The 13,231-nt window shown below is 43.4% G+C and overlaps 1 protein-coding gene across 9 annotated transcripts in view; it reads left to right on the top strand.

The window, feature by feature from the left end:
- Positions 1–13,231, top strand: part of sox5 (SRY-box transcription factor 5) — an 87,874-nt gene that overhangs the window by 53,869 nt on the left and 20,774 nt on the right. For 6 of the 9 annotated variants that reach the window (XM_061029857.1, XM_061029853.1, XM_061029852.1 and 3 more), the window contains 2 exons: positions 4,419–4,545; positions 7,348–7,436. In XM_061029857.1, coding sequence (XP_060885840.1) covers positions 4,419–4,545; positions 7,348–7,436 — 216 coding nt within the window. The remainder of the gene's footprint in view (positions 1–4,418; positions 4,546–7,347; positions 7,437–13,231) is intronic. The other 3 variants (XM_061029860.1, XM_061029861.1, XM_061029855.1) reach the window with 1 other exon arrangement.

Below are 13,231 nucleotides of genomic sequence, written 5' to 3'. Positions count from 1 at the left end.
TCTCTCCCTCATTCTCTCTCTCTCTCTCCCTCATTCTCTCTCTCTCGCATTCTCTCTCTCTCTCTCCCTCATTCTCTCTCTCTCCCGCATTCTCTCTCTCTCTCTCTTGCTCCCTCATTCTCTCTCTCCCGCATTCTCTCTCTCTCCCTCATTCTCTCTCTCCCTCTCTCTCTCTCTCTCTCGCTCCCTCATTCTCTCTCTCCCTCTCTCTCTCTCTCTCCCTCATTCTCTCTCTCCCGCATTCTCTCTCTCTCTCCCTCATTCTCTCTTTCCCTCTCTCTCGCATTCTCTCTCTCTCTCCCTCATTCTCTCTCTCCCTCATTCTCTCTCTCCCGCATTCTCTCTCTCTCTCCCTCATTCTCTCTCTCCCTCTCTCTCTCTCTCTCCCTCATTCTCTCTCTCCCGCATTCTCTCTCTCTCTCTCCCTCATTCTCTCTCTCCCTCTCTCTCTCTCTCCCACATTCTCTCTCTCTCCCTCATTCTCTATCTCTCTCTTTCTGTCTCTCTCTCTCTCTGTGTCTCTCTCTCTCCCTCCCTCTCCCTCATTCTCTCCCCTCTCTCTCTCTCCCTCTCTCTCTCTCATTCTCTCTCTCTCCCTCTCTCTCATTCTCCCTCTCCCTCATTCTCTCTCTCTCCCTCATTCTCTCTCTCTCTCCCTAAATTAATTATTGGTTCTATTGCTTGCACGTCCCTTCTTTAGCAATAGGTCATCCAGGTCTTGCATTAATTGCCCGAGCATATGGTCGCCAACAGATTTTAGCTGTGGGACTCGCACTTTAGCGGGGGCTATTTTTTTCACACGCTCAGATGCGAGCCATATTGTGCGGCGCTGGCAGCTATTGTTCGGCGCATTAACTTCATAGAGCTAATTACTCCCCAATAATAACTTTACCTTGGAGTTTTTTACCGCGCCACGTGCCAACCAACCTGTTTCGCACCCCATATGTTAATTAGCGGCCACATCTTCATTATGCCGCAGCGGCGCTTTAAGTTCAAGCTGTGCCGCCTGGCGCGTGGTGAACGCAGCCTCCACTCGCTGCCAATTATCCAACTCTTGCTCCGCTCGCCGTCTCTCTTCCTTCTTCCTCCCTCTCTTGTTCATTCTGTTCCGTCTATCTGCTGTTTATTTCCTGAGAAGTTATCTCGCCAGGGTGAATCGTCGACTTCTCTTTCTTTGAGTCCTCTTTGCCCCTGTGAAAGTTCTCAAGCAAAACTTTCACACTTTCCTTTAAATATATATTTAAATACAGTGTGTGCTTAATTCTGCGTTCAGAACATTTTGTCTTTGTTTTCCATTCACTTATCACTGATTAGAGGATTTAGTTTTTATTTTCCAGATTGGTTTGTTTCAGGTTTGTTTTTTGGACTTTTTCAGAGGAGGGTTTTCACATAAAAAGAAAAAGTCCCTTATTCCAAACCGTCGGCAGCCTACAGCAGCAGCAGTGTGATGTTTCGTCTGTGTGTGTGTTATAGGTTTTCATGTCCGCTTTTGGGCTGATGTGAAAGAGAAGCAGATGAGTGCGTTATTCCCAAAAGCGCCTGCTGTTTCAGATGTGCCTTTTTCCTTTATGTGGGATCTGGAGATTGTCTGATAGATCTGGCCTCGCACTTCACTTTCCTTCTTTTTGTTTTACTCACTTTCTCTCCTAGGCTTTTCTTTTCCTTTTGTCAGTGTTTCTCTTTGTCTCTCTGATTCTTATTCTTTGATTTAGGAAGCTCTCTGTCTCTCTTTTGTTTCTTTAACTTTGAAAGATTTTTGTGCTGTGATCAGGATATCAACACACTCTGAAGTATTGTTCTGCTGTTCTTCTTATATTAGCAGAAACAGATTTTTTTAAGTCATTTTGCAGATGTTGAAGGAATGCATAAGAGACCATGATGAGAGGGACTTATCTAATCCAATATTATAGCAGTGGACAAACCTCATCCCTGCAGACCCTCCACACACACATACACACTCAAACAAATGTTTCAGATAGTCCGAGTCCCTAGCTTCCCCATGTTACGCTCAACTTGCTCTGACCTATGTTCTCTGCCTCGTGTGTGTGTGTGTGTTACCCTTTGGAGGTCAGTGTGTGTTTGCCAGCTCAACAGCTGTTACACACATATCCAACTCGACTATTATAACAGCAACATATGGGAGGTAATGATCCCCCCTTTTCTATGTTTCTCCTTCTTCTTTTGTGTCTCTCTCTTGCTATTTTTCTCATTTTGTCTGTTGCATGATCTCCTTATCCCATTGTTGAGATTTATTGTGTTTCAGTTCTGTAGGCTCGTGAATGTCTTCCTATTGTATGCAGGCTTATTCTTATGAGATAGAAAACGAGGCAGCTATAAAGACAAAACATTTCTGTGACATTTTAATTTGTAATGAAAGAAAGCCTCGTGCACATACATTTACGTCACACACTCTCCATGCCAGGCTGTCTACTGTATGTATGTATTACAGACTTATCTCCCTCATCTTCTCTCCTTTCCTTTCCTCTCCATTCCTCTCATCTCCTCCTCCCTACGGTACATTACAGTGTTCGTAGCCAGCTCCACTCATAGCATATGTCCAATTAGGCCTGAAAGGCAAAGCGGAACTGTTCTGTCTGTGATTCGTCCCTACAGGGGTCCTGTCCGAGCGTCGCGCTGGAACGCCTCTCCCTTCTGATCGCGCGGCACAGGCAGTTTACGCTTTACCAAAATGGTGGAATAATTATTGTTTTTGGTGTAAGGGGAGGAAACAGGAGCCGCTTGAAGAGAGCGCTATTCCCCCTGCGCCGTGATAGTTTGATTACAGTGCTGCCGGCTGCCGCATGCCGACACACAGGAGCAGGAGGAGGACACACACACACACACACACACACACACACACACACACACACACACACACACAGGTATTTACAGTACAAAACCATGCAAACGCCCAGGGAAACTTGAGTATACACACACAGGCAGGGAGAGCAAGGAGCAGTGTTTGTAGTGACAGACAGCCTCTCTCTCTATTTACCTGTCTCAAGCACTAACCACTTCAAGTGTCCATATTGCTGAGATATTACCTGATTGTACCGGGGCACCGCCGCATCCTTGTGATTGTGCAGCCATTTTCATCATTCCAGATCAATTTTCCACATCTAACAGCTTTTACCTGCCCATTATCCTATTCAGCTATTACCTCTCTGCCCTCCTGGAGAAGGAAGAGAGAGGAGATGAGTTGTAAAGAGGGAGCAAAGTGCTTCACAAGCAGGGGGACAGGTCAAAGACATAACCACACTATCAGGGGTTTCATTTAAAGCAGCACTCCAGTTTTACACACATGATAAGTGTTATTCAGACTTTAAAAACATTAAACAATGTACAACACAGCAGCATTGTTCTTTATTTATTTGTATTGTGCTGACATAACCAGATATTCAAAAGGCAAAATTTTTATTAAATGAAAACAGTCATTTTATATGAAGAACTTCATGGATAGAAATCACATAAATATAATCTACATATGAAACTACAGATATCCAGGACTCTATCAATGAGCTCCTTCCATCTCATCATATTTCTGGGCTGTCCATCACACCGGCATTACGCCTCAGTTTTACAGGTCGAAGAGATTCCTTATTTTCTTCCTTGTCTCACCTTTCTCCTCCTCCCTCTCCTCCTCCTCCTCCTCTTCTTTCTATCTTTGCCTCTCAAACTGTCAGTCAGTCCATCACACGCGAGTCTTTGTGTGTTGTTTTTGGCAGAACGCTGTTTAGTGCAACCATCTGTCTCCTACTCCTCTCTCTTTCTGTCTCACAATCTCTCCTTCTCTCTCCTCTTCTCTCTCTTTCTCTCTCTCCCTCTCTCTCTCCTGCCGTCCTTGCCAAAGCTATCCATCGAAGGAGCCTTTTTTTGCTTCTCTTTTTACAATCCTGGAAACCTTGTGAAGTCGTATGGCTCTCTGCCGACGGGCGCGCAGAGATGGGTTAAGTGTACACGGTTGTGTCTGTGTATTTATGTGTGCGTCAGTGTGTTTGGGTTGTTGGGGGGGGGGGTTGTTGTGGGGAGAAGGGAGAGAACATCATCTTCCAAATAAAAGGAAAAGGCCAGCTGTTCAGAGAGTGTAGTGAACTGTCCTCATGAGTTTCTTTGAATTGATGGAAGGAGTGATCAGTTTCTATGTCTACAGACTTATGTTGTGGGTGTTCCTTAAGAATTCATCACAATATGTATATGAGCCTGAGTGCATATGAGTTTGAGAAATGATTATGATGTAATGTGGATGTAACTGTCAATGGTAATTGAATGTTAGGGTTCAGTTAATCTATTTTTAGTGTTGATGTGAAACATGTTTTATAGAATCTATAGGCACTCAATGAAAGGTTGCTCATCCTTTCTTCCCCTCTTCTTTTATTCCTCCCCTCCCTCCCTCCCCGCTCTTTTGCCTCCTTCATCAGCAGGTCCAGGGCCAGCTTCCTCCCCTGATGATTCCCGTCTTTCCTCCAGACCAGAGGACTCTGGCAGCGGCCGCAGCCCAGCAGGGCTTCCTCATGCCCCCTGGCTTCAACTATAAGCCCGGCTGCAGTGAGTAACATCTGCACACACACACACACACACACACACACACACACACACACACACACACACACACACACACACACACACACACACACTATCACATGCCTTCTTAGATGTTTGCAACTTTTAGTGTAAAACTACTTTTCAAGTGTAATGTTTAAACCAAACAAGAGTCTGACTGTATTCCCACATAACAGATCGAATTGTCTCCCAAAAGACGAGTTCGCCCCTACAACAACAACTCTCTCTTAATAGAAAAAGCAGTCCAAATACACCCTTCCTGTTTACACTCTCCATCTCTCTCAGTATCTCTCTCACCCCCTCTCTTTCGCTCAGTCCGTTTGGCTCCTTCCTTTTGTCTTGTCTATTTTTTGATGTTAAAAAAGCAACAAAATACAGGCGTCATGCAGGACATGTTTTTTTTTTTTTTTTCATTTTCATTTTTGGCTATCACGCTCCGGCTGTGTGGCAATGTGTTGTTTACCATGATAGAGAGACGGAGAGTGAGAGAGGAAAAGAGTGGTGGGTGCTTGCCAGGGGATGCTGGGAATAAATGCACGATGGGGGGGACAGCAGAGGAAGGGGGTGGGGGGGTGGTAATGTGACCTGCCCCAGGTTCTCCTCACATTAACACAGGACGCAGCCAGAACATGCTTCCAACACAACCCACACACACACTAACACACACAGACACCAGCGCGTCCAGGCAGCCAGAGATTGCTTTGTGATGTTGTAAACATAAAAAAAATAATAATACTTAGACACAGATATGCAGGCGTGCACACAAAGCAAGCTCGTGCACACTCATTTGGGCCCCCACCCCTTTGAGTTTCACAGCTTCCCAAACAAGTCCATTCCATTTTAATTAGTGCCATCTTCACCCACGCCCACTGCCCACGTAAATACCCTGTCAAGTGGTGGGCTTGTCTTTTCGCTGCCTCCGCCAACTCCAACCGGATTGGCACGCTGCACCAGGCTGGGCCGCCCCTGAGAAAACTCCCTGGCAACTTTCAAAGTTGCTGTGAGTTGATGTAGTTTGGTGCTGCAGCTCTAAATAGGACATGTATAGCGTTATGCTCCGACAGTGCTCATGGCACTTTCTTTCAAGATATGAATTATTTGATGTGCACAGTATGGAGTGCTGTGCTCTCGGTGGGGGTCTTGTTCCATCATTTGTTGAACAGTTGCACTGCTACCTGTTAACTCCACGACTGTCTCACATTGGATAAAGCTCTCATCAGAGACATTACACAACTAACTGCTCAAAATGAAGAAATAAAAACTTCATATTCTCTGAAATGGCCCTTTGAGAGAAAAAAAAAATCCCAATTGGTCAGCTATGTAATATTAATTAAGTTTTTGCATCTCACTTCCCTCGATCTATTTTCCTTGAACATTTCTTTGTCGGTGAGAAATTTTGTTCTCGTCTGTTGAGGTCGCTGTCCTCAAGCCAAGAGCAACATGTTTGCTTTCCACCGTCCTTTCCCTTTTGTTATAGCGACCCCCAGGAGGAGCATAAATATCCATCCTGGCTCATGTTTGTCCAGGGAGCGAGGAGAAAAAGACCCATCTCCTAGAATACACAGTCCTGAAATAATTCTTTAATCCCTCTTGCCCTCCCTCTCCGCTGGAGCAAAGAATGTCTCTGCTTCACTTTTTTTTTTTTTTTTTTTTAAGAAGCGACTTATATGGGAAAATATGTCGGAAAGGAAAGTCTCGGCTTATGCCAAGCACACACACACAAATTTACATGGGCACACACAGGCATGATAGAAGGTCCTGATACAGCCAAGAGGCTGACCGCTGTGCCGAAAGTTCAGGTCAGAAATGCAAGGTCAAGCCCTGAGAACATTCCCAAGTTTTCTCTGTGTAAAAAAAAAAGTCTCCTCGATGTGATACCAGTATAAAAGTCTGACCTCTGCGTGCTGCACTTTAGTTAGCGGGCATGTCCACATGCAAATCAAAGCTGTCAACAGGAACCTTTATTCAATATGATAATTAAGAACAATATTCCTCCTCTTCCTATCCGCCCTTCCTCACACCCTCCTCCCCTCATCTCTGACCTTTCCCCCTCCTTTTCTCTCGCCCAGTAATTACAGCACGGCCTATCTGCACCTGGTCACTAATAATCCACACTCATCCTGTTCTTCCCTGCTTTTCTCTCTGCTTTTCTGTCATCTCCTCCACTCTGCTTGTCCATCTATCTCTTGATGTATCTGTCCTGACAGAGGGGGAGGGGGACAGAAAGGACAGAGTTGGAGTAACTTGTGAAGAGAGAGAAATGACAACAAGAAAGAAACGAGACTGAAAGCAGCTCTCAATAAAGCAGGAGAACAGACAATTGAGGAGTAAAAAAAAAAAAAGAAAGAGGAGGGAGCAGCAATCGGCAGTGGCGGCTCTTAATTATGGCACTGGGGCGAGCTTTATCAGAATCCCCTCACCTCGCTGCTCTTTGTCAGGGGGTATTAAGGAGGAGGACACACAATCAGGCTTTTCATTAAGGCCCTACTGGCAGCTCACACAAAGGGCAGCTTTAACAGCTGCACAGAGGGACTCAGGTGGTGGTGGTGGTGGTTATGGCGGGAGGGGGTTGATGGGGTGAGTCGAGGGAAAAAGAGGAGAAAAACAAGAGGATGAAGGGAAAGTAGGAGGGACTGAACAGAGGAAGAAGGTGGAAAGGGAAAGGAGGTAAGAGAAGATGGATGGGTGGAGAAAAAGTCAGAGTGCACAACAGGTTGTGAGAAAAGCAAAATGTTTTGATTTAATATTAACTAAAGGTGTTAAAAATGCTTTTCTGTTTCTTTTCAGGTGACCCCTACCCTCTCCAGCTCATCCCTACAACAATGGCTGCTGCTGCTGCTGCTGCCACACCAGGGCTGGGACCCCTACAGCTCCAGGTAAGGCCACAGTGTTTACAGTTGAACCATAGGAAGCAAAAACATCCAACCAGAAGGCTTTGATTATCACAGACACAAACATTCACTTTTATTTTACACTTGGGTGGTCCCATTGGGAATAAATCCCCTAACCCTGACAGTGTTCACACCACATAGTTCCCACTGAGCTATACAGGACCACAAACACAGCCACAGGGAGGTTGCACAGCTGTCACTTTCAGCCAAAGTGTGAGCGAGCGAATTGAGCCCATAAAAACATGTTCTCCAAAATCAGAGCTCAAAAATCACACAGAACTGACAAGTGTGACCCTCGCCCTCGGCTTTGTGCAATTGGAAGAACAAGACAAAAATGTTCAGATTGACTGTCTGAGTTCATTTTTGGAGTGACACAGAACAGATTGAAATCTCCTTTAATAGCACAAAAGCATATTTGTATGCAATTTACCTTTTAGTTCGTTATTATTCACATAACGGTGAATTCATTTTGATCAACCTTTCACAAGCACCTGAGCATGCCAAGAAGGAAATTCTTGAAGAAGTAAAAAAAAAAAAAAGAATGAAAAATGCTGCTCACTGTAATGGAAACATCACTGACTTTATTTACTGACTTAAATGGAAAATGTGTACATGATAACTCTATCCATCTCTCTGTCTGTCTTTCATGTGAGGTTTAATTTAAAGTCTGATTTCGTTCACACAAAGTTTCGTTTCACAAAACTTTGAGTTCAACTCAGAAAAAAAACTTTCGCTGTTTACTTTTTTGACTTGTGTTGTGTGTTTTCAAATAAAAATATTTTAATTTAGGACAAAAGAGATGATCAAAAATTATAATTTTAAGAGCGACAAATAAATCCTGGTTGGATGCTTTCTGCTCATTTTGAGCATATCTGAGGGGTCAACCCATTTGCACTTTAATAACCAAGAATGTGGTCTGCTTATTTTCAGAAATGTAGTCGTCAAACAGTCAATAAGAAAGAAAGCAGAAAAATTTACAGAGAGAGAGACTTTACCACAAAGGCATGAAAAGTAAAAAGAATGAAATAAGTCAACATCTGTTATCTTACTTATGAGGAGGAGCCTGTCTTTGGATGTCCCTGCCTGCACTCATGCAGTCACTTTCTCCCTGTAACCCTTATACAGATATGCACACACAACTAGACCTCACAAACTGACACTCATATCCACATGGGCTTTGGGGCCCCCTCTCTCAGGGGTTAAGAACATACACAGGCATCCCCCTAGTTGCCTGTCTGAAACACATTAACCTCCAGTGTTAGACTCAGCTTGGGTGCACTTGGCCCTCGTGTCTGCTTGACATGCATTATCATAAAAGGTGTCACACTCACACACACATGTTTATCTGAGAGAAACAGCTGCAATGACACACATATTTCCCCTGCACATCTTTTTCACTTACTGTTCACACACTTCGGGAATGATGGGAGAATATGGGTTAAAGGTCAGGCAGAATGTGTGTAATACATTTGCACCTGTCAGCCAAACATGCTGCCCCATATGTTAGACACTAGAGGGAGAATAGAATAGCAGTGTAATTCTATCATGAAGAACGGACCCTGCTGTCCTCACTGATTTCATTATTACTCCCATGTTGTGTGTGTGTGTGTGTGTGTGTGTGTGTGTGTGTGTGTGTGTGTGTGTGTGTGTGTGTGTGGCTGAGAATAATGTCCTTTGCTCTGTTATCACTGCTTCAATCAAGCCGTCCATATGTTCCACTGTGTTCAGACTCACTCAATCTCCAGTTGAACGGCTTTGTCCACCTTGCAATTGGATTTTTTTTTTTTTTTTGTGTTGTTTTTTTTACCAGAAGGGAGGGATGAGAGGACACAACAAGTGCAAAAAAACATCTCACTAACAGATTTCTTTCCTCCAATCCTCCCAGAAAAACACACACGCAAAAGCTCTCTCTCACACACACACACACACACACACACACACACACACACACACATACACACACACACACACACACACACACACACACACACACACACACACATACACACACACACACACACACACACACACACACACACACACACACACACACACACACAAATACAGTCTCACATTGAGATTAAGGCTTGTCACAAAGAAACGGATTTGCCCGGGCTAACACAAGTACAGATGTCTCAATGTGGATGGATTTCCTTTGGGATTGTCTCTGCGCCCTCATTTGATAAGGAGGGTTTTTTTTTCTGTTCCTGAGATGAGACATGACAGTTTGCCTGAGTTCTCCACAGCAACACTGTGCTTTAGTTTGAGAGGGAACTGAACCCACTTAGCCAAGACAGAATAAAGAAGGTAATATAGGGTATACAGTAAACTTCCAAGTTGCATACAAGGGTGTACTTAAACATCAACAAAGGAGTTATTTATAGTTATTTATTAATTTTTAAGATTTATTTTTGGGGCTTTTTGCCTTTATTCGACAGCACAGTGATGCATGTCGTCACCGAACCCGGGCCGCCCGCTTAGAAAACCATAGCCTCCTAACATAATGTGCAACCTAACTGCAGCATCTGACAACCACCAAATATGTTTAATGACATGTAGATACTTGAACTATATATTCCCACAACACAAATAGAGATGCTCGTACAAGAAATGTATGCAAAACCTGAAATAAGTCTCATGATATACAATCCTTCCATACACACTCTCTAATGAAACTCAGTAAGTCCAAGTCAAAAATAACACTGGTAACATCAGCTGTACTGAAAGGAACATCAATGTTGGATGCTGTTATCTATAGACTCGCACAATTAAGAAATTTGGCAACAACATTAAGATAACTAACTAAATCTGTCTCTTATAAGGTCATCTTGATAACACCAAGCCAAGGCCATATAAAGCCCACAGTGAGATGACATCTTGTTCCTCTATAGGGCCCTGATACTACATTTGAAGTTGCTGTGAAAATAGTAACGTTAACAAAAAAATGAAGTGGATTTAAAAAAAGTAATTCCTGTAATGTGACCAAAACAGATGAAGTGGAAAAACACAATTTACAATTAAAGGTGACAGAGGTAGTTTCTAAACACAGACCAGCATCAATGATCTACTTGTACCTATAACGTGCAGCTGGTATATGCAGTATACACAGAATACATGTATTGTACATATATTAGAATAAATTGATCTATACACAGAAGTTGTGGCGATATGTGATTTTGTGTATGTGTGCAATAAAGGAAGTGGAATGGTTTGGTTGATGATGAGTGTATGTTCATTCATTATAACCAAACCAGTAACTATACCATTCTGCAGTATCAACATGTAAGTCCTTCTTTGGATTCTTTATTTGAAAAGGTCCCCATTGTGATACGAGTCAGACGTAGAGGAGGAAGTCTGTGAGGAGAAATGGCCTTTGCCTTGATCATACTATGTGATAACTGTTTGCATAGAAAGTGGAGGACTAACATAAAAAACTCTGAACAGCACAGCTTGGAGTTAAGTGCTGTTCTTGGAAAAAATGTATTAATCTCTGAATGATTCAAAGCTCTTTCTATGTTTAAAACATCCTCCATAGAAATCAACAGAGTAGCACTTACAGTCAATGGGAGCTTAACACAGAATCCTCCACAGACACTTTTCAAGGCAATGCAGGCTTTGGAGTGGACAAGTTTGGCATTTAGTGTCTTAATCTGTGGGATGAGTGTGACATTGTGCATTAGAGCATGTTAATCTGGCTCCCTATTGACCCTTGATATCATTGATATTATCCATAGCTCATAAATGGACAGAAAAGGACAGAGGAAGCTGACAAAAAGGAGAGAAAAGTGTGCTTATCCAGGCGACAGAGAGCGAGAGAGAGAGATCAGCAATAAAGGTAAAAAGGCAGAGTTTCCAGAGAGGTATTTAGAAGGATGATCAGTTAAAAGGATAAACAGAGAGAAATAGATATGAGGGGGATAGAGGTAAGTGGAGGAGAAAAGAGTGGATGTGCACCAGAGATTATATATATGTGTGTGTGTGTGTGTGTGTGTGTGTGTGTGTGTGTGTGTGTGTGTGTGTGTGTGTGTGTGTGTGTGTGTGTGTGTGTGTGTGTGTGTGTGTGTGTGTGGTATAAAGAGGGTCAATGGTGTGGGTCAGGCATCATATGGAGAGGCAGATGTTGGAACATATTGTCCTGGATTACGACGCTGTACACCGGAGAGATGGACGAACAACGGACAGGGGGGGGGGGGGGGGGGGGGGGGGGGGGGGAGAAAAACAGAGACTGGGACAGATGACAGAAGGTAAACGAGAAAACAATCAAGGAACTCTTTTCCGCACAAAGCTCTTATCTGGAAGAGAGAAGGAGGATTGCTTCAGTGATGATAACTTCCCTTTTCTTTCTTTTAAGGCTTTTCAGAGTTGCAAGGAAATGCCATTTAGTGATAGGAGCATGGGATCAATGTAGAATCAATAGGCATTAGAGATAGGTGACTATCATTAGGCAAATTGTGCATTATCAGTTCCAAACACATAATGAGTAAAGGGAAGCAGTTTTACAAGTCTGTATAATCCACTCTGATTATTGGTGTTAAAGCCTGCTTTATTTTTTTCTTCTCTGTATGAAATTCCAAAAACAAATTGTTTAGTTTGCAATGTTGAAGCACTGGCACTTAAGAAAGGTAATGTTGTCTTCAACTGTCTCAGACAGAAAATAACTCAAATACTTGAGATGTCGCTCATTGTCTGGAAACATTTCATTTCTGTTGTGTTTGTCCTTGATGCCGGGCCGTTATGCTCTTAGAAAGGTGTTTTTTACATTTATTACTTAGTTCAATCATGAATAACTTTTGAAGCCTTTACAAAAGGAAACAAAGACTGAAAAGCGGGGTAAAAGAGACGAGACTTTAATAAAGGGTATCCAGACATAAATGTGAAGGATTAACATCCAATCACTCTGACAAATCAGTCTACATGATTGTGCCTTTTAGTTTCAGAAAAAACGTAGAAACTGGAAAACAACAAAGTCAGACGGGCAGGAAGTCAAACAGACAGACAGATAGACAAGAATCCATTGAGATCCATACAAAAGTCCTCTGTGTCCATGTAAACAATAGAGCTCAGAAGAGCTGCTAACTGACAACAAAACCCAGGAAAGCTCGTAATCTGACTAAAGCTGCAGATTATTGACCAAGACCCAAACACACACACACACACACACACACACACACACACACACACACACACACACACACACACACACACACACACACACACACACACACACACAGATCCATAGATCCATCCCTGCTAAGAAGACAAGAGAAACAGCAGGCCTGTGTGGATGCAAGTCCACACACACATTCAGTAGAACTAATACCAAACAATTAACCTCCCTCAGAGGAACACCAATAGTCACACATCACCTCTTCACCTCTTGTCAATAGAGCTAAGACTGCACATGCTTACCCAGACATACATTAAACACACATGTAGGGGGGTGTCATGTGACAAGCACACGCAGACCACTGGACCCCCCTCATGTGCACACACACACAAAAACATGCAGATGTGTGAGCGCTCGTCTCACATCAGGGGATTAGAGAGTGAAAGATTGAGTCAAACACAGACAGCTCAGCAGTATGCCTGGTTAGAGAGTGACTTTTCAAATTCTCATTTCAAGTCTCATCCTGCAACTGTGATTGCAACCCCCCCGTTTCCTCGCGCATTGTGTGTGTGCGCCTGTGTGTGTGTGCATGTGTGTGTGCGTGTGTGTGTGTGTTCGCTCCCCAAGTCTCCCCGGGGGGCTTTGCGCTGTCATTTCCTGTTTGTTGACATGC

Source organism: Labrus mixtus, chromosome 22 (genome assembly GCF_963584025.1).
Source record: "Labrus mixtus chromosome 22, fLabMix1.1, whole genome shotgun sequence".
In the NCBI taxonomy this organism is placed as follows: Eukaryota; Metazoa; Chordata; class Actinopteri; order Labriformes; family Labridae; genus Labrus; species Labrus mixtus.
This window is presented reverse-complemented; position numbering and strand designations above follow the sequence as displayed.